Below are 22,280 nucleotides of genomic sequence, written 5' to 3' on the forward strand. Positions count from 1 at the left end.
CAAAGAGGGTATATTTTCCTGCACTGTTTTAGGTTCATTTTTATCATATGATAGTTTAATACATTTGTCATTACCTTGCCTTGAGCAGGCAAGGGTTTAGTGTCACGCAAGTCACACAAGGGTAGCCGTGGGTGTGTAAACTTGAGGAACATCCTACAGTCACAATCTATAACCTCAGTCTCTGTCTCATTGTATGTCTTCTCCCTACATTGCTACTGACCATTTTCCTAAACAACATTGTAGTGATTGAAGTTTTTTTAATGTGTTTTCCCTACCTTTTAGTCTGCCATTGTTTGAAGTAATTGCAATATTTTATGGAAATCAACTTGAAACTTGCTTGGCTTGTGTATTCCATTGTCACTTTTCATACAAATGCTGCTTCAGATGGAAAGTCTTCACTGCATTTCCATACAATGATAATTTAAAACACATTAGGTCATTGCCAATTATCCCATTGGTTCCTTTTGAAGGTTGAGTAAATGTTTGGTTTATTTCCTAAAACAGCTGGGTACTGTCAGTGCATTGGTTGGGGACTATTTTCAGTGTCCAATAAATCCACATTTGGTGCTCCAGTGAGAAGTGCAGCGAGAGGATGTTTGCGGAACTGATTCATGGTAATGTAATACATGTCACCCAATGCAACAGTGTGGCTCATTGTTGTGTATTTAATAGTTTTGAGCTCTATGGTGAAAAGGAAGAAGATCAGGCTGTCATACATTATACAATATACTTAGTAAGTATACCTTTATTGTTGGCTTAGTTTTATGGTGAAAGAAAGCACATTCATACATGTAAAATAAATAGGTCTGCTTTTGGAAAACATAAGAATATATCATTTGTAATACATGGGCTAAGGTTATAACATGCACAAACACTGCCAAGGTCCTTTAAGAATGTTTGGTTGCTCCTTATTCATGTAGTTATGTCACTTTCCAAAGTGGTTGCAGCAGTCAGTAGTTTGAAGTGACATACAGCCAGTCAGTGGGAAGGTGAGGATCTCACTGGAAAACCACTGAATTTGTAAGTTGCTCTTCAGAGGCTGAAGTAATTTCCCTATTGGCTTTCAGATCCAGCCGTCTGAGCTTGCGCACAGAGGCTTGATCAGCGTTAGGCCTGGGATAAAAAAAAAGGCGCCAACAAAGGTGTACATAGTTTTAATATAACAAAGGCAGAATGGGTGAGTGTTATAATGTACGCATAATTTAAGACGCAAAGTAATGTTAAGCTAGATTCTGCTAATGTGTATTGCGTAAAGGATCTATTCATATTAAGTTTTTGTGTGTTACAGTCAGATAAATTACATCCCCCCCTGTAAACCGTGGCGCAGTGGTTTGTCCCAGCCGTTGTCATCCTCTGCCAGCCTCCTCTTGTCAGTGCTCTTCTTAAAATGAAGCTAGTAAGCCGGCGGTACCAGCGGAGAAGAAGGAGAGGGGACTGAAATGTAGAGCTGGCATCTACTTTTCCACCGTTTAAAGGACGCTTTTATATAAACATATACGTATACAGGGCATTCATGAAGAGCCCCAAGTTAATAACACTATTATTATGTCGGAGGGAGCAGTCACAGCCCGGTGCTTGCTGTACACAGTTCGTCTATTTATTCAAGTCTGAAGCAGGAATTCAGATAGAAGATTTTCAAGTAGATAGATTAGCCTATCTAATCAAGTGTTTTTATTAATACGTCAGTTTGTTTTTGTCACCAGTTCGCATTTTATACGCTTTTTTTCCTTTTTGTGGAGAAAGATTGTCAGGTTAAGCCACACGAAAGCAATGTATAATACAGTCTGGACGTCGGAAAAAGCCGATGAGGAAGGAGACTGGAGGGACGTGATGATGCCCTACTCCACAGAGCTGATATTTTATCTGGAAATGGACCAACCGCCAGGTAAGCAGGCCTGCGCCGGGCAACAGAAGCTAATATCGGACATGGATGTTGGGCTGGGGCTTGTATGAGAGTAGAGGAGGTGCTGTGTTTGGTTTGGTGCCTGTTCAAATTGGTGAAAAGTTTTTAAAGCGTACATCCTGGTGCTGCTCTAACAGTACTTCACGACATTTGGGTCGATTTTCCTGAGGGATTTTACGTACGCCTGCTCCTTTTAAAGTGATATATTTTGTACATTACTTTTTGGCAGTGCCTTTCGTTTTGCCACAGTAGCCTAGCGTATTTCCTTTTTGTTCTAGTAAGTAAGCAGGTAACTTGAGCTTGAAAGAAACACTTTTGTCTTTAAATTTGACTTAAAATTCCGTTTCCGGTACCAATGGGACAAAGCTTTGAACACAATTGACTCCATCTGTCCTGCTCTAATAGGCACCGGTTACAGGATAAATGCTCCATTATACATGTCTGCTTATTCCTGCTGTCACACAGTAACATTAGCTGCAGCTATTCAAACCTGCACTAAGACTCATTCGGAGACAACAGTCCCATGTATTCTGTGCATTGGCAGCCTAACTACTCTTCAAACCATCTGCATATAAAATGACACGATAAATGAATAGTTAAGATGGCAGACATCGCACTGCAAATCATTTTGGACTAAAATGCAAAAAATAGCATCTCAGTTAATTGTACTCGAATTTGCTCCTCTTAACCCGGCAGTTAAGTGTTGCAACTACTTGCACATTTAAATCTGATATTACTCCACAATCAAAGTCTTTATGAAAAGGCTCTATCCGGATCATCCTGAAATTAGCTCTACCCGGTCTCGACTACAGGGAAGGGGGGATGGGACACGGAGAGCAGACAGGGACCGGGAGAATGAACACAACTGGGAATAAAACGTCCCGAGCGTTTCATAACCATAACATCGCTCACTGACTCGCACTTATAGGTCGCTGTGCCCCTTTCTAGCAAACTGTCTCCCCGCAATTTAATACGTTTCATTCATTCTTCCATTCATTCATTCCATCCTCGGCAATTTTGCCAGTGTCATTTGACTCCCAGCCCCCCTCTCTTCTCCCCTCTGTGCGCTGAATGGATCATGGCGCAGATGTGGGACGTTGTTTCCAGGAGGCGCTGTTGAATGCAGTTTGCCCGGTAGCTCTGTCCCCTTTTTTATCCCGCCTCCTTTCACTTACCCCATGATTCTATTGAGATGTACAGTATATTATACAGCCACCATAAAGTGCAGTATTATGTCTTATCGTTGCTGAGATGATATCAACAAAAAAAGAAAACCCTCTTAGGTTAAGATGCTTTATCAACGATGTACGACCATCAGATTGCAGAGAATTTAAACTACATATACAATGTAATTTCACTTTATGTGAAGTGTGTGTCCGTAAATGTGGGAAAATATCATCACTACAGATACATTATTAGTTATTAGGTTATTGCATCCTGTTGTGCAATGTTGATTCCTCAATTTGAGGTATGTTGGAGTGAAGTGGTGCAATATCTCCACTTTCTGCACATTAAAAGTCAACTCCTCCTTTTTCCCCTTGGCTGAACAAAAGACCAATTCTTTGTCTTGGTCACTCTATCTCCATTTGACGATCATTGTGTTGGAGCTACAGTAGAGTGAATGGACTGTGCTCCTCAACCCAACACGTCCGGGCATGTGAATGCAACACTTGCTCTTTGCTGGTGATTCACATTAACTGCTGCTGCTGCTGGACCTTGCCTTATATAGTGCCTGGAGCCATTCATTCACGCATACATGGGGTCATTGTCGTGGCTGGAAAAGACTGTTGAAAATATGCTAATGTTGTCCAAGCTTAGCGGAGCATTTGTGCTCATTTCATGATGTGAACAATGCAGTCAGCAAAAACGCATGTACACAAATAAGGTGTATTTTGCATTTGTGGAAAAGCAGAATGAATTGAAAATGCAGATGGACTTTTGCTGTTACTCATACCTGCAGTGTTTCGCAATCTGCTTTTTTGTGTGTCTACCCATTTTCCTGAATGAGCTCATCCTGTCTGGATCTTTTTGTTGCCCACATATATAACTAAGCATCAGCTTGTCTGCGCCTGAACATATGCAAACTGTGTCTTTGTCTTGACTTAACTGGCATGCATTCTGAAGAGCTACGGTTACGGGAGAAGGAGGCAAAGAGTGGGTGACGGGGCAGGAGGAAGAGGAGGAGGAAGTGGGACAGATTAGGAAGAAGGGATGATAAAGGGTTTCGAGAAGTAGGGGAGAATGGAAGACTATATAGCGTCCCACCGATGTTCATTAGAATAGTGTGTGTGTGTGTGTGTGTGTGTGTGTGTGTTGTGTGTGTGTGTGTGTGTGTGTGTGTGTGTGTGTGTGTGTGTGTGTGTGTGTTGTGTGTGTGTGGTGTGTGTGTGTGTGTGTGTGTGTGTGTGTGTGATGATTAGCACAGGTGGAGTGCCACTGCCCCCCTAGGGGAAGGGCAAAGTATGCGTTTCCACTGGCAACTTAGTGTACGAGTGGATGTGGGTGCGCTGAGTCTCATCAGCCAATGGAGAATGGGTGAGATGTTATAGTTAAAGGACCAAACCACAGTTTTGTTTGCATGTCTTGGCCAATTTAAAGCAAATTCCAGGTCGTTTCTATAAACATCCACACAGCATGAAAAGCAACTTGCACAGTCTTGACATTTGCCCTAATATGGCTCTTTATACATTTTACATAATGTCTGCATTTGATTTTGTGAGATGTGATGATGCAAGGCATTATGATGCAACACTCTACTTTATTATCATATATGCACCAACACTGCCTCTTCTTAGTGTTGGCATACAATGAATGGCTAGATAGGGTCCTTTGTCTATGATGGGTGATCATATTATGTTGAATTGAACAATAAATGGTATATATTATGGATTTGGCGCAAAGTGAAATGAGTTTTGCAAATAATTTCATTTTTGATTGACCATCAATTTAAATATGTGTAGATCTAATTTTCCCCAATTTTCCATATTGTGATATATATTGGAAAACATGTAATTGTTAAAATGTTGATCAACCAGCCCTGCATTTGTCTGTAGGGCCAGATTATAATAGATGTTTCTCCATGAGTGTGCTCACCTGCAGAGGGGGAACATATTTGTTTCAATTGTATCAAGCAGTCAAGTGCATAGCATAATCCTAAAAGGCTACCTGGGCAACAAAGCAGAACATCTTTGATTTGCAAAAGACTAAATATACTTTGCTTTGTTCTTTGATCTGGATAAGCAGCAGTATAGACCTGCTGCTGTTGGTATAAAGGGCATTCACAGTGGAAATGTCAAAGCCTCTTTACATTCAGAGTGTAATCATCTGGAGGGTGGGATTAACCCGTGGCCCCTATGAGATGTACTATATGTCCATATGTGTCGCTGGGTTATCAGAGCCTTTAATCAGGGTCATCATCGTGTTCCTACTCAAATCCAAAGCCTGCTCATTGTCACATATATTGAACGGTTTGTTTTGTCTTAGGTTAAAGTGGTACAGCTGCTGAGTCAAATGGTGGAGTTCTCAGGGGAAGATGTGGAACTGTTCACCACAATGTCGCGGCTTCTTAAACTGGAGGATGTGCAGCTTCTCTTTGTCCTAATATTATTACAAGTAGAATATCTGTACATGTTCCGACTGTTGGTCAGGCATTTGAAGACTGCATCTTGGACTTTAGACTGATAGATGAAATATATATCAACAATGGAATGTTTTGTATGTTGCAGACCTTACTGTGCATTTCGTTGTGTTTTACAGCATAACAGTGCCTCACATTAGCTGTGAGTCTCTGAAAGGCACATTCATCCGTCAGTCGCTGTTCAATAGGAGACAACCTGTTGATTTAGTGCTCGATACTGCTGTGTGTACGAGTGTGTGGTGTCCCAGAAGGAATTGATATTACCCTCGGATAACTCCACCTCCCCTCCTTTCTTCCTTTCTTCCTCTGGTGAGGGCACGCCCCCCATGCCGCCTCCTGATTGGCAGAGGGGGCGGGCCTCCTTGCAGGGATTAGTTAGCGTGTCGCCTGTCTTTTAGGATCAGCCTCGCTCTGCTCTTTTCTTCAGTCTGACTGAGCAGAGAGCAGGAGGAGGAGGTGGCGGTGGAGGAGGAGGAGGTAGAGGAGGAGGAGAGAGCAATAGAGAGAGAGTGAGTTAGAGAGAGAGAGAGAAGAAGGGAGGAGAGAAACAGCTGAGAAACGGGTGACAGCATGCAGCTAACGGAGAGTACGATGGTTGAGGACGGTAAGAGGCTGATTTAGTCTTTTGGTGGCTGTGTTCTTCTTTGTTTCTTCTCTCAGTGCATCACCATGTCTTTCCTTTAAGCCTCAGACTTCACTTCCTGATCCAGTTTGTACAATTATAAGCATGTTCTACTAGTTTAGCACTTTTTTTCTTTGTTGACAAATAAATATGTTCTCCTTTTTTTTAATGTTTTTGCTGCCCCCTCTTCTTTGATTTTTCTTGCAGCACATGACCTAAATGTTTGTCTCTATTCTTACTCTGTTGCTTCGTGGGCTTTTGTACTCAAGAGTCCTGCAACTGTCAGCTTACCCACGCAACTACCTATGAAGTATGCCAGAAATGATGTGATTCCACCTCCTAAAATGTGAGCAGTTAACAGTTTTATACATAGTCAATATAATATATTTTAAGATTTTCGACCGTTAATCTCACAGATGAGTAAAAGCTGGGGAAATGATGACACTTTTCTTACAGTTAATATTCAAAATGCATGTCTACTGTTGCAGACATGTGGACTCAGATTGAAGTCTTAAGCTCTTAAGCATGTCCATGTGTGTGGGGTGCATGTGCGTGCTTTCACAGCCGTGACGCTGAAACACACCCCCATACTGTAGAGGCTCACACACACACACACACACACCACCTGCAGCTCCCTCCTCTGCCCAGTTGTGAAGTTGTGGATACAGGTTGAGCAGCAGGCTGTGTTCACGCCACATGCTTTTGAGTTTTTGAGATTTTGCAGTGTGTGCAGTCATTTCTTAGAGTGTAAACTCTTGTTGCAGAAAAGACCTTTGTTACTGTGCTCTCTGATCAGCTGTGTGCACTTACATTATTTTTGATAGCATCCCCAAAGGATGACCGCGGGCAGCATTGATGCTATGTGTGTTTGTCAAGTGTGAGTGTTTATCATGCGTGTGTGTCAGTCTGTGCTGACAGTCATTGTTCAGGAGAGCTGTGGTTTCTCCCTGTGTGTGTGTGTGTGTGTGTGGTGTGTGTGTGTGTGTGTGTGTGTGTGTGTGTGTGTGTGGTGTGTGTGTGTGTGTGTGTGTGTGTGTGTGTGTGTGTGTGTGTGTGTGTGTGTGTGTGTGTGTGTGTGTGTGTGTGTGTGTGGTGTGTGTGTGTGTGTGTGTGTGGTGTGTGTGTGTGTGTGTGTGTGTGTGTGTGTGTGAGCATTGCTCCTTTGTCTGGTGAGGGGGAGGGGGGAGTAAGGAGGGGAGGGAGGCTGCGCTGACGGTCCCCTTTGTTCATGTCCCTCTCGCTGTCTTATGCAGCACTTGTGACTGACCGTTTGTTTTATAGATGTAAAAGTGATACAGTTGTTTAATAAGAAACATTTTCATAATGTGAGACATGTTCAGGGTCCGTCCTCTGTGGTAGGATGGTTGTCATTAGTTAATTTGACTTGTTCTGTGCAGGAAAGATGTTTTAAAGAGCACAGGGTTTGCCTCTAGGTGCTGCAGAGTGGGGACCTTAATGCTATAAGTTTCCAATGGACCTGTGCAACAAAGGGTGTGTGTGTGTGTGTGTGTGGGGTCCTGTTTCTCATTGTCCTGCTGACCCAGTCCTTGGGTTAGTGAAGAGAATCCTTACGATGGTTTCAATAACATATACACAAGCATTTATCGGGTATTATGATACATTTTTTTACTCGTTTTAGGTTCTTACTTGTGTGCGGATTTGCTCCTTTTTTTCCTATTGTAAATTTGATATTATTTTTATTAAATGAATTTAGCTTATTTGAGATTATATTTTAAAGGTATTCTCTAATTAATAAAGATAAATAAGGATTTCATTCATTGCTAATAGATAGATTAGCCTATTGTCCTTTTTACGATACCATCCATTGTGTGGTCCATGTACTTCCACACTTGGACACACACACACACACACACACTATTACAACAGTGTCTTTCAGTTATGTAGGAGCAGTGTTTCACTTTGTTACCTTTTTTATTTTTTCCTGAAATGTTTAAATAGTGCACGTGCTTTTATTTAATATAAAGTGGACTTTTACTCTGTGTGTGTGTGTGTGTGTGTGTGTGTGTGTGTGTGTGTGTGTGTGTGTGTGTGTGTGTGTGTGTGTGTGTGTGTGTGTGTGTGTGTGTGTGTGTGTGTGTGTGTGTGTGTGTGTTAAATGCTGACGGAGGGGAACAGTGCAGCTGCAGAATGACAGCTTTGGCTTCTGTAACTGACTGACTGCTGTGGTTATGAGGGAGGGAGGGAGGGGAAGGAAGGAGTGAGGAGTCCCAAAGTGAGAGAGGAAAAAGGGAGAAGGACAGCAGGGTAGGAAAAGAACAACGAGAACAGGAGAGGAAGCCGAGCAGCAGCTGTGCTACACATTCCTCTGAACTGAAGCTCGTCTGCTGTGTGCGTTTCTACCTATTATTATTTCATTAGCCCTCCAACCTGCTTTCATGAGATCTCCTCAGCATGAAGTTTGCAAAAGGTCTCCGGCTGTTCTTCTGCTCTGCAACACACACTGCTGCACGGACACAGGTGTAGAATGACCGGTAACAAAGGGGAAGGTGAGCTAAAAAGCTCCTTTATGGAAATCAAAATATGTCAACCAACTCCAGAAAATGTCCTTTGTGACAAAGGAGACCAACCAAGTTGTGTAGCCCCCTAGTGGCTATGGAAGCCTTTTTAATTTGCCTCAGATCTCAGACAGGTTACATTTGTTTATATTGGATAATTAATGCAAAGATTAAAGAGATTAAAAAAAATAAAAAGGTAAATGTTTTACTTAACATTTATCACGTGGATACAATCATGCCTCTATAAAACTTTATTGGCATAAATAATGTATGTCTGTTCTCAGAAACACGTGGCAGTAGCAGCTGTTTTTGTTTTGGACATAATAATAATGTATCACCTGTCCGATTGTTTGTTCCACTGCCCCCAAGTGGCCAAAATGATTTTAAACAGCTTTTGATTTAAATACATTTCCGGAATAATGTATTTTATTTGTTCATTCAAAGACAACATAATTCTTACCCCATGTCACAGTAGAGTCTGGGGGGGGCACACTAGCGATGTGAAAAGGTTGCAACTTATCGGGACAGTGAGTAATGACCGTGCTGCCTGCACATACACTGACATCATATTTGTCCGGCCTTATTCAGCTCTGCCTCTGTGCATTGTGGGAATTCCCCTGTCCTTCGGTGGCATTTCAGGGTGCTTTCATCAGCGGACTTTCCCTTTTTAAAAACCCAAACAGTGTGTGCCTGGAGACTTCTGAAAACCCGTGGGGTGTGTGTGTTGGCATTGTGGCTCACACTGTTTGGCTCAGAACTTTGCAGCCAGTTCTCTGTTTGTTAGCATTCAGTCAGTTTGAATTCACCTTCAGACTATTTGAACGCTGCTCCGGCTTTGTTATCATTGCCCAAACTTAAAGGTGCAGTCTGTAACAAAGCTTCAATCCACATACAAGACAAACGGAAGACATTTCATTGTGAGGGGCCCCATTATGCTTGTTGGGGTTCTGCCTTTCCTGTAGTGTGTTATGTTGTTTTTGGTGCATGGTCTGCAAAGGCTAAAATCCCCACATGTCTAAACACAGGCAGGTCAAATCACTGTAATAACGATACTTACGCAATGTTCTTCACAGTATTTCGCAAATAGCTTCTTAAAAGGCACACTCTGTTGCACATTTATTTGATAAGGAATCAACCCTAACTGTTGAAAGTTTTATAAAATGAAGGGCATCAGTCATGGAAAGAGCGCAGGGTGCAAAGCAGAAACTAAAAGTCAAGTTTCTGTCAGATGTCTTACATAATCAACCATGATAACAACCACAGCGTATGAACAGGAGGCTTCCCTCGTGCAGCTCAGTGGGAGGACGAGTTCAAAGGCAGGAGAAATTGTGCGAAAACAAGAGTCCTGGCAGTTGTTACACACTTTCTTCCTCAAAATGTCCTCCATGCAGCCCATAACTTTCACTTTGCCTGAGTGTGTGTTGCAAGTGGTTTATGACTCAATAATTACTGTGATGATGTGTGGGCTGTATTTGTCATGCCACTGTTTGCCTTTGTGATTAATAACAATGGGGTCACCAACTGCCCCGCTGCTGCATTTATGTGTGGATATAAAACAGCTCCTATGTTGTGATTTGCATATAACAGGTGTGCAGAAAGATCTCTGTCTGGTGTTTGTGTAGCGAAGCTCTAAAGTAATGAAGTATGTGAGTAATGTAACAATGCTTCGCCTTGACTCCATCTGCAGTAATATATAGGTGGCTGTAATGTGTACAGTCTTTCTCAATAATAACATGTCCTCTCTTCCTCTCCTCCAGCTCTTCCTCCAAAACCAGCAAAGCCACAGCAGCCCTCCTCAGTGGGGGGGGTTGGGGGCAGCACCAATGGCACCAAGGATGTAGGAGCAGGAGGCTCGCTGCAGGAAGCCGAGTGGTACTGGGGAGACATATCCAGGTAACCCTCACACACTAACATACTGTGTTTAAGGTAGGCAGTACATCTGCTTGGCCTATTGTTACAGATCCTCGTCAAAAAACAAGTATCATTCAATAAATATAAAAGAAGGAAACCAAAGATCTGGTCTCAAATTGCTCTACTTTTGGTTTTATGTGGGAAAGCATGTACATTTGGTGTATGATTCAGGTATGAAATGTGGTCCCACCCACAACTATCTTAATATACAAGTATTCATATTTATGAAAGTAACTTATAGAGATGGACAGGAATTGGTGAGTTTATTACCCCAATACAGTTAAAGACAGTTCATTATTTATAGCAGTAGCTTGGCCAGAAACAACGAAGAATACACACAATACAAATCTATTTCGACAGAGAGCTCAAATCAAGAGCTCCTCAGGTTTATGTAGTATTCAGTATACAGTTAGATTCCCAGATGTTTGCCATCAAATATACCTGTTTCATAAGAGTTGAGCAGAAATCCTTTTCATAAATGTTCTGTTTTCTTAAGTTACAATCATGAAGCTGCTGAGTCTCAGGCTATTGTGACTGTCTTACCTTCATAAGTGCAGGTTAGCTCTCAACCACAATCCACACATAACTCCACCTACGGCGCAGACAGCCAATCTGCCACCCTTTTTACACACACACACACACACACACACACACACACACACACACACACACACACACTCAGAGCAGAGAGACACTGTTTGCTGGGACCTGTCCTTCCAGTCACTCCCGACATCATCTAATTGACACACCGTTCAGTTTGAGGCGTGTGGCTGCGGGGGGGAAATCCCCATCGCCTGCCACTGATAATTGAAGGCAGACCGTTCAAATGAACACCATCTGTACACGGATCACTCAACCAACTCACTCTATGTATTTTTTTCATTTGTCTTCAGGGAGGAAGTGAATGATAAGCTCAGAGACATGCCTGATGGCACTTTCCTGGTGCGGGACGCTTCCACAAAGATGCAGGGAGATTACACGCTCACACTGAGGTAAGGCCCTTTGTTCCCACCAAAAATAGGTCATATCTGCAGCTATTTCTCAACATGAAAGCCCACTAAAATAGGCAATAGGTTCATTTCCCAATGACAGTGGGCAAATAAATGAATTGTCCCAGGAATGAATGGCGACTGCAACCTTTCCATTTACACACATAGGCCAGATGTTGGTGGGTGTTTTTGTGCAGTTTGTACCAGTCATGAATGCACTGTGTTTAAAACCACAGGGGGATTAACGGAGGCTGGAAGGAGTGGTAGATGACTTATTCTGCTCCACTTTAATGCAGACATCCAGATTGAGGGAAATCATGTGTTGAGAAGCATTTTAGCCTACGCAGCATCCTGGTAAATTGGAGCAAATCGCCCACTGAGTCTGAACTAGGGGTTGTTTGAGTGTGAATATTGGGGGGAATCATCACTTTCTTGATGCATTCTTCACTCTAAATGTTTTGTTCTGTCTGGTTTAGGAAGGGGGGCAACAACAAGCTGATAAAGATCTACCACCGGGACGGGAAATACGGCTTCTCCGACCCGCTGACGTTCAGCTCAGTGGTGGATCTCATCATTCACTACAGACACGAGTCCCTGGCTCAGTACAACACCAAGCTGGACGTCAAACTCATGTACCCCATCTCCCGGTTCCAGCAGGTCAGCACACATCAAATATGTACCACACATTGTGTATCCGTCATGACTTTATACACAGACATTTTATTTTTCGCAACTGCAACTTTTTATGTGCTATTAAAGGGTTCGAGAGCCTTGATATTTTTGGTTACGGTGTCTTTTCAAGCTGTACAAACCTGGTAAACTAGTTATTACTATTTAAGGGTAGTTTGGGTGTGTTCGAATCCTTGATCAAACTGTCATTTGTTTGACATCCTGTATAGCAGCTCATATTGGAGTAATTTGTAAAGTTTTCAAATTGGAAGCAGAAATCCCACTTTCTAGTAGTTGCTACTAATTTTAAAACACCTTTTCAATCACCTAACTTCCCTGTACCCTGTGTCTGGAGTTGGGTGTTTCCACTCCAAACTGCAGCAGCAGCAAAACCTCCGCTCACTGAAATATTGCCCCGTTTGCCGGCCCCCGTGCCACGCTCCCTAAATAATTGCACACATCTGCGGTGTCAAAGGGCCGCGGTTGCATTTATTCCCTTCCTCCCCTCGTTCCACTCGTTCTGCAGGCGAGTCATTACTCAGAGCGGTGAAATATCTCAGAGCGTGCGCACCGTGTTGCCATACACTGTGGGGCATTGTGGGTGGTTAATTAACGAGCCTGCTCAGGAGTCACCCTCGCTAAGCAGAATCAGGGGTGAAGGGAGCACCACATGCACATGGACTTTGTCCCTAAGTACAAATAGCTCTGCATTCTTGAATGTCTAACACTTATGTATGCTGCCTTTTTCTTTTTCTTGATTCTAACGCTTACTATTTGTTGTTCTATCCCTCAGGACCAGCTGGTAAAGGAGGATAATATTGACGCCGTGGGGAAGAAGCTGCAGGAATACCACAATCAGTACCAAGAGAAGAGCAAAGAGTACGACAGACTGTACGAAGAATACACCAAGATGTCACAGGTAAGCAGGTTTTTGAATTATAAATGAACTTTTTTGGTTTTTACAGAAAATAAACTCCTATTTCCTGTCATGTCCTCTAACTTACCTCCTTCCCTCCATCCATCAGGAGATCCAGATGAAGCGAACGGCCATCGAAGCCTTCAACGAGACCATCAAGATCTTCGAGGAGCAGTGCCAAACGCAGGAGCGCTACAGCAAGGACTACATCGAGCGCTTCCGCCGCGAGGGCAACGACAAGGAGATCGAGAGGATCATGATGAACTACGAGAAGCTCAAGTCCCGGCTCGGGGAGATCCACGACAGCAAGGTGCGGCTGGAGCAGGACCTGAAGACACAAGCCATGGACAACCGGGAGACGGACAAGAAGATGAACAGCCTGAAGCCCGACCTCATACAGCTCCGCAAGATCAGGGACCAGTATCTTGTGTAAGTGCACAACAAATTATTATTATAAGTAAAGCAGGCAGACGGACTGAAATATAAAGAAAATATACTTTCAAAGTGTTTCATTTCAGTTTTTTCATGAACATAAATGCTAACCAAAACTTGGGATTTAGGTTTTTGGTTTATCCACAGAAATCCCTGAAATGTCATACAAATCAAGCCGTTAATCATGTTAAATACTTAAGAGGTAGATACCAGTTTAATATCCCCTCACAGTCTAAAAAGACCCTGATGTTCTGAGACTGACACGCAGCGCAATTAGGAACTTGTTACTTCCTGTTACTGAAAGCCAAGAGATGTCCTGCTTTATTTCACCAATGCTGGCTTTTAACTGTCAGAAACTTGCCAATTTAATTTGTGTTCACTGCCTCATAAACAATGTTGTAAAAGATGTAGGGTTTTAAACTGATCCTTGTTGTTGTAGTAATGGTTCCCCCTCTCTCTCTCTCTCTCTCTCTCTCTGTAGCTGGCTCAATCACAAAGGAGTTCGTCAGAAACAAATTAACGACTGGCTTGGAATCAAGAACGAAAACACTGACGAGTGAGTCTCAACTTTTACTGCCTTTCCTCTGCCAAAAAGTGGTTAACACGGTTACTGTACATAAGTCTGTGGGCAGAGCAATGGCTAATATAATCTATACCTATTTGTACCCAAATATGACATTATTTCTCTGTGGCGAAGTGCCCCGTGTTTACCGTTGATCTCTTCCTGTGCGGCTGCAGAGGCTACTTTGTGACCGAGGAGGACGAGAACTTGCCTCACTACGATGAGAAGAGCTGGTTCGTCGGGGACCTGAACAGGACTCAGTCAGAGGATCTGCTCATCGGGAAGCCGGACGGAGCATTCCTCATCCGGGAGAGCAGCAAAAAGGGCTGCTACGCCTGCTCTGTAAAGTGGGTACACGTGCCTTTATTCATGTGCAATGTCCAAACTATTTCCACTCTTATATACATTTTGAGTATAGAAGTGCAATAGATGTGTATGAATTACACATTTCCCTGCGTAGATGTTTGGTTAGCCGACCATTAATAACAGTTAGCCTAAAAGGACTTTTTTACAGTTGATATATAACAGAAAAAAGAGATGCTTCATTGTTCAGTGAATAAAATACATTTACACTAACAGTCAATTAAAATCAATCTATCATTAGACTACCAAATAAACAATCGCCATTTTATGTCATTTGTTAACAAACTGTACTATTTTGGTCAGTCTCTTTTGGCATTTTCTTTCTAGCAATTTTATGATTTCCTGAAATGCAGATGGAAAATATTATATATATATAAAATTAAAATATATTAAAATAACAGCTTTTTTAAATGTAACCACATTAGTTTGAAAGAATTACGTTTTAACTACACAAAACTCCTGAATTAATTAAAGTTGAGATAAAATAAAAAATAACATTAACTTTGAACATGTTTGCACCTATTCAATAATACATAAACATACTGGGTGTGCTTATGTAAGCCTCTACTAACCAAAAATACCGCAACATCCATCATGGGTGGAGCCACATTCTGAGCCCGCCTACTTGTAAGCCGTCCAATCAAATGCAAAGGATTGGATAAAGTATTTTATGTAAAATATGACATTTTTCTGGGGAATGTACGAAGGACGTTCTCGCTAACTACTTCCTGACCAGCGTGATTGAACCCTTCTTCTCTGTCCTCAGTGTGGAAGGTGAGGTGAAGCACTGCGTCATCTACAGCACGCCGCGGGGCTTCGGCTTCGCGGAGCCCTACAACCTGTACAGCAGCCTGAAGGACCTGGTGCTCCACTACCACCAGACCTCCCTGGTGCAGCACAACGACTCGCTCAACGTGCGCCTTGCATACCCCGTCTACGCACAGATGCCCTCCGGACGCAGATGAACCCCACCCACCTGGCCACAACCCCCACATAGACAATAAACCAACCCCCTCCTGGGGAAGGAAGAACGGGGAGAGTGAGTGAAGGAAGGAACAAGGGAGGGAGGGGGATTGGTTGAAATAAAAAGCAACCCCAACACCAGACCCCGTAAAGATAGAAACAAATGAAACACTTGCTGCAACACACACGTCAGCCACCTTGGAGTTATATATTTTTACAAGAACTATTTCGGAGGGCATTCTTTCTAAAGACTGCTTGATTTGCACAAGGAAGTTTTAAATGTTTGTGAATGTGAAAAACAAATAAATAAGCGACTGAAGGAAGGAAAGAAGGAAGGAAACGGAGTAGGAGACTTCATAGTTTCAGTTTGACCCCGCTGCTACCTACACTCCAGCTCAGACTTTTTACCAGAAACTACGCGAACGACTACGAAGGCGACAACAAAACATTCCCAAAACCCCATTTTGTTTAGTTTCTCCCGTTATTTTTGTTTTAGTTTGCACCTCAGATGATTATATTGCAACCTTTTTGTTTGTTTCTGGAGTCGTTTCCTTTTGTTTCTCATAGCTTTGTTTGTGGTAAATGCAAGAGGAGACGATGTCAAGTATCTGTCCTGTCCCTCTCCGTACGAAAAAAGCAAATATAATGTAGCATAACGAGACAACGGACACTTGGTTTTATGAAGTGTTCCTCCATGTAGACTGCTGCTGAAGGGTTTAGGGGGATGGGGAGGGGGGGCATACGTGACAAAACATAGTTTTGAAGTCTTAAAGAAGGACAAAAGGCTTGCTTTTATACTAACAGTAGAGGGGTTCTTTTGTATTATTTCTGCTTTGCTGGAACATAGTTGATTTTTTCCGTTATTTCTTGCCAATGTGTAAATGGCAATGTCACAGATCAGAACCAGAGACCAAAGTTGGTGTGGAGAGGGAGGGGGAGGGCAAAGAGTCAGCTAGTGTGTGTTTCTTTAAGTTTTTTCTTTTCTTTTTGTGAATGGTGAAAGGAGTGAAGAAAAGCAAACGAATGGTGTGTTTGAGACCACACATAAAAACCGAGTTTTGGGCCACGTGCTTGTGCACCAAATAGCCTTTTTTTGGAAAACCAAATGGTACGTAAACAGAGAAAGCCAGGACCTTCTGTAAATACAGATGGTCAAGAATGAAGCACTTAAACAAGTCCCATGTGTGACCTCAGCATTCTGGACCTGTTCGAATAGTATAGTTATTTCTCAGTTTTCAGTATTTACTGCTTTTTGACCGTTTTTAAGCAATTTACTGACATTGTATAGACTCAAAAGTCAATAATTAATAGAGAAAATATGCGTAACTCAGTGTAATAGTTTTTTCAAATTCATTATTTTCTACCAACTCACGGCTTGAGTGCTGAGGTCACAAATGTTACTACACTTAAACCAGAAAATAAAAGGTTACAAATGGTCCGTTTCACCCAAATCATCCTTTTGAAAGCTTGAAGGAAGTGAACTTGAAACCAATTTTATGTGTGGTTTAAAAAGAGAGTGAAAGATACTTACATGAATATATGCTAACGACTATGGGTTTAAAAAACTGGGACTGTTTGTGTTTGTGTTAAAAACCTTCAGAAATAATAAGCTTTGATAAAAAAAACTTTGTCTGCAAGACAGAGAGCAGGTAGACGGAGGCGATGTCTCGAGCAAAAGGCGCAGGCTTTAGAAGAAAAAAACTGAAAACTTGAAAGAACGTGCAATCTAGCGTTGTGTTTATGAAGTCCAGCAGAGCGGCGCACTAGGAGAGATAATCAAAGTGCACAGTGAAGCTTTTGGAGGGAAATTCTGTCTGACTTCTCCATTTCCTCTTTTTTTTATTTTGTGACAATTTTGTTTTGTTTTTTAAACTCAGAACCTATTGCCGGTGCTTGTCTTTACAACCAGTGGAAGCATTTTCTGTCAAAGACTAAAAAGCATCACACAATAAATAAATATCTTCAAAAACTGAAGAGAAAAACACAACCCAGTTGCATTCTATTTTTCCTTGAAATTTGAAATGTGCTGTTACTGATTGGTTGTTGGGACGAAAATAATGCCCACCCATTGGCTGTTTTTGTTTTGGAGAGGCATCTTTTGAACCAGGGTCAGCGCTGGGTCCCCGGACAGTCTGATAATCTGCAGCTATTCATAGAATGAAAAGCTAGCGAGTAAGGGCGCTGATACATCGACCCCGTTTTCTTTTTTCACAGGATAACGTTTTTGTTTGGGTCTAGCAAAGAAATCTTACAAAAGACACTGGTTACAAAGTCAGACAGAGCACCCTCCCCTCTGGTTGTTTGCAGTCTTTTTCACAGTATGATAAGCGGAGTGTATGGGCTACACACACAGGTACGTCTGCAGGAGCGTATCAGGTTGTAGGAAGAGGGCCATTGTTTGAGTATCTGCAGAGGAGTCATTGTGAGTGAATGATACAACCTTGGTTGTACCCACCACATGTTTATCTACACCCCCGTCTCTATGTGCTCCTCAACAGTAGTAACCCATGACGGTATCACCGTTATCTACCCCCACACCCTTGATAAAGTCGGCTCACATTAGGTAGATGAGTTGGGGGAGGCAAGGTTTGTGGACCTGAAAGCCATTGATAGTAAGCGGTCTCTCCCGAATCAGACTGGGTGTCCCTAAAGCCGGCAGGATTCATCCGATTTGGCCTGTTCTCAGACTACTGTCCTGTCATGTAGACCTACAAAATAATGCAAAGCCTTTTTAGAAAATGTTGAACATTTGGCGTAAAAAATCAGTTAGTTTTAGTCACCTAGGATTACACAAGTATTCCAGAGAATTATCTTGTGTTTTAAAGAATGGTTAGCCATTACATTCCATCACTACTTCCTCTAATCCATGCATTAACAGAAGCACAATTGGCAACATCGGTTTGTCTTTTTAAAGAAACTGAAGTTTAAATATGGAAATGGAGCATTCCAATTATTTTGGTATTATCTTTCCAAATGTTCCATATTTCCATTACTAAAGAGACAGATGTTCGAATGGACATAACTTGCAAGTTCCTAAAATATAAATGGGAAAACAAAGTTATATTAAAATAAGCTTCACTTTGTGAAAGCAGTGTAAACAGGCTAGAACTGAATTGAAGTATCAAACTGTTTTGATTTTGAGAACAGGCCAAATTTGGTTGAATTGACCCCAGAGGTCCCGTTCTACCATCCAAGTAGAAAGCTAAAGCAGGTTTGGAAGAACAAAGACGGTCTCAACACTGTTGGACAGTCGCAGCATAAAGGATGTTGGAGGCGTCGGCTGTGTCCCATTTCAGTTGTATCTGCCTCCGAATTGGGACCCAGCCTTTTTTGGCGTGTTGTATCTGTTGCTGTCGACCAGTGATGGCGGTCTTTGTTCTTCCTGTTGGACTAACAGGGGACAGCAAGGCGGGGATTGTTGATATCATCTTGAATGTACAAACAGGATCAGTCTGGGTCTAAAGCTTTTTTCTTTTTTTTCTTGGTATTTTCGAAGCACCAGAAATCATGCTCACAAGAAGATGATCATAACGCTAGAGGTGCTATCGAAAATGCATGCCTGTTCGATTTGGCAGACTTCTAACGTCTCCTTCACAACGTTTCTGGTCATTTACCCTCAGGTGTTACACGTTTACCGTAGAAACGACCACACAACAAAGCCAGCTATTTAAAAAAATCAATAAACAAATCAGGGTTTTTTCAGCATTGATACTTAAATCACTCTCAGTCGATTAAGCTAGTTCCCCACGACTTTGGTTTTTGTAGTGTCCGCACTTCAGGAGACTTGTCCCTCGTTGCTTACCGTAGCTTAGACACAGCATCATCACCAAAAGGATGTCATAGTCTCTCCTTTCCCCCCCCATCACCACACAGTCTCACGTTTTTTTTGTTATTAACAGACTTTGTTTCGGGTTGAACACAAAACCCTAACTTTATTACTTGAACTATATTGCATTGCTCACTGTTGAATGTCTTTATATGAAAATATACATTTATTAAAGAAAAAAATAACGAAGAGTTCCCTTTTGTTTTATGGTGAGCAGGGCCATGGTTTTTAGAGTTTTATGACAAATGTACAGTATTGGTTACAGGCAAACGTAGAGCTAATTTAGGAGGGAAAGAGGCGCTTTTTTGAAACTTCTCAGAGATATGTTCGGATCTTTTCCTTCACAGAGGGCTTGTCTGAAATTGCACACCTTATCATCTACAAGAGACTTGTGTTAATATTTACCTGTGATATCTGCATTTGCATCAGGAGTCACATTTACACAGAGATGTCGTATCCATCATATATATAAAGCTAGAAAGATAATACCGTTTTAAGGGTCGTTTTGAGTTGTAGTCGCTGTTCTTTGACTGTTTTCACCCCCCCCCCAAAACATTAAGACCAAAGATTTCAGTTCCTGTTAAACCCCTCAGTTGTCCATCATTGGAAATGGATGTTTCAGTGAAGTTTTTATCTCCATTGCCTTGATAATATCACAACTCAGAAGATAAAACCATGTTGTGTGAATGAGTGTCCCGTACAGCTAGCTAGGATTGTTGGTTGATCTGTTCATTTTGTGTTAAAAATAGTTTAAACAGGTACTTTTTGTGACACGTCAGGAAGGATCCATCTTTAGAGTCCTTGATGTCCCAATGTAAAAATCTATCAGATTTAACTTGATCTGCACTCTTCCGTTGATGTGCCGTTGGTATAAACGGACTTCTGTTAAGGATTTAGAAGGAAAAAAACAACCAAAAGTCACATCTTTGTCACTCATGCTACTTCATATTTTTGCACATGATGACCATAGCTGGAGTTTAGCTTGGTTTGCCATCTGAATATTTTCTATTTCTGGGTTGAAAATGTCCTGCAGAAATCTCGTGAACAAAGTAGTTTGTGGGGTTTTTCAGATTTAGTTTTGTTGTAATGCCAGTGTTTCCCACAGAATTTTAATTGCTACAGGAGATACGGAAGGTCAACAGGAAAAGAATAAGTCTTGTCCGTTTTGTATAATGATACATTTAACACTTACAGATCTGAGGTTTCTGCAGGACCATTTTCCTTTGTAACTCACTCCACACAACATGCAATATTCCCTTTTCTGTCAACCAGGGGTTCGTGATAGAGGGGCCATGATTTACCTCAGGTGCATCGACCCCGCAGGTGTTTCTGAATGGGCAGGGGTTCACTCGTAGTAGTACTAAGGCAGAGAGACAAGCAGTTTAGGAACGTTTTTGGACAAACCAAAATATCTGTTTTGTGAAGTTTCCTTTTACAGACTGTTTAGTTGGATTTTCACTTTGGAAAACTCAACTCTAACTCAAATAACTCCAGGAAATAGACTTAGGTTCACTTCTCAGAATATAAAGGTACATTCAAACAAAGGTGCGGTCTCTGTAACAAAAAGGTACAATAAGTCTAATGTTACCTTTATTTTTTATTGTGAGTGTTAATACTCACTTCCATGCCAGGACTGTTAAAATAGCAACTGTCTGTTGTTTCTCTACCACAGTTATTACTACCAATACTACTACGCGCCCTAAAGCAGTTCTGCAAAGTTTTATTTGCAGCCAGGTTTGAATATGTTTGATTCTCTGCGAGGAGTCGTGTTGTTCTTACCACTGCTTATCTGATCACAGTACCCAGCACAGCTTCGAGGAGTAACAGCTTCTTATATATATGAAAATAAAGAACTTTTTAAAAAACTACAACTTTGAAAAAAGAAAAAAAGATTTTTTAAAAAGTGTGTATGACACCCCCACCTTCCCATCCCCAAAACCTCTTTTACCCCTTTTTGACATACGTACAGATCCGGCATGCATATTTGGTACTCTTGACTGTTGTTTTTGTTGTGTATTAAAAGAAAATTGTAAAAAAAGATGTCTTTGAAAAACAACTGTTATCTGACTGTTTATGGTGTATTCAGATCTGAATTTGATAAAAACTAATTTAACATCACTGCTTACAGCTGAAGCAAGTTCCCGTTTTTATTGTGTCAGTTGTAAAATGCTATACAATGGTAATACTGGGAGAGAGACCCAAGATAACAAATAAAAAATGTTATTTTAATTCCGATGTCTGGTAGCTTTATAGAAATGTTTGTCTAATGTTGGCAAATCAGGAGACAATAATGTTTGAGAACATTTAGCCTTGAATATATTTGTCTTTGTTAAAAGATTTCCTGATGACTTTAATCTTAAAGATGATCACCAACTCAACATTTCAAATCTTGAGACAGTGTCCTATTTTTTTTTTAAATGACTAAACTCTGATTTTCACATTTGACCACAAACAGACGTGGTGATAATCCTCCCGCAGCTGATTACCTGTTATTGGTCTCTTTCTCAGTGTTACCCTCTGCCATAACTGCTACGCAATCTCTTGGTATTTTCTCTTTGAAACAGTTTCGGCCAATCACGGTTCACTTTACTTTCTCGTATTGGTTGCAATAGTTTGTTGGTTGTAGATTCTCCATTTGTTTATGAGCTGAACTCATGTACGTTTATCAGTGGAGCTCCACCATATTCAGTGCTCTTGCAGAATAAAGAAAATATTTTGTTCAAATACAAAAAAACGGAGTGTTTGTATTTTATTTTGATGATTGTCAAATTATGAAAAAAAACGATAAAGTATAGTATGTCGAATTATGAAAAACAACGACATCGTAAATGTTGAAAATATATGAAAAAAATACAGAGTATAATATGTCAAAAATATCTGAAAAAATGACAGATGTTGAATTTTCAGGAGAAAAAAAATAGTAAAGTATGTTTTTCATAATTCGACATACCATCATTTGTTGTTTTTCAAC

General features: G+C 41.4%; 1 protein-coding gene across 3 annotated transcripts in view; it reads left to right on the top strand.

Moving 5' to 3' along the window:
* pik3r3b (phosphoinositide-3-kinase, regulatory subunit 3b (gamma)) overlaps window positions 1-22,043 on the top strand; it is a 338,567-nt gene extending 316,524 nt beyond the window's left edge. Inside the window, exons 1-9 of one of the 3 annotated variants that reach the window (XM_034237529.1) lie at window positions 1,393-1,885; window positions 10,436-10,571; window positions 11,483-11,581; window positions 12,055-12,235; window positions 13,041-13,166; window positions 13,273-13,592; window positions 14,077-14,151; window positions 14,334-14,504; window positions 15,287-22,043. In XM_034237529.1, the coding sequence (XP_034093420.1) occupies window positions 1,771-1,885; window positions 10,436-10,571; window positions 11,483-11,581; window positions 12,055-12,235; window positions 13,041-13,166; window positions 13,273-13,592; window positions 14,077-14,151; window positions 14,334-14,504; window positions 15,287-15,485 (1,422 nt within the window). In that variant the 5' untranslated portion in view covers window positions 1,393-1,770 and the 3' untranslated portion in view covers window positions 15,486-22,043. Of the gene's footprint in view, window positions 1-1,392; window positions 1,886-6,004; window positions 6,145-10,435; window positions 10,572-11,482; window positions 11,582-12,054; window positions 12,236-13,040; window positions 13,167-13,272; window positions 13,593-14,076; window positions 14,152-14,333; window positions 14,505-15,286 lie in introns of those variants that run through there. The other 2 variants (XM_034237530.1, XM_034237528.1) reach the window with 2 other exon arrangements.
* The last annotated feature ends 237 nt before the right edge of the window (window positions 22,044-22,280 follow it).

Source organism: Gymnodraco acuticeps, unplaced genomic scaffold (genome assembly GCF_902827175.1).
Source record: "Gymnodraco acuticeps unplaced genomic scaffold, fGymAcu1.1, whole genome shotgun sequence".
NCBI lineage: Eukaryota > Metazoa > Chordata > Actinopteri > Perciformes > Bathydraconidae > Gymnodraco > Gymnodraco acuticeps.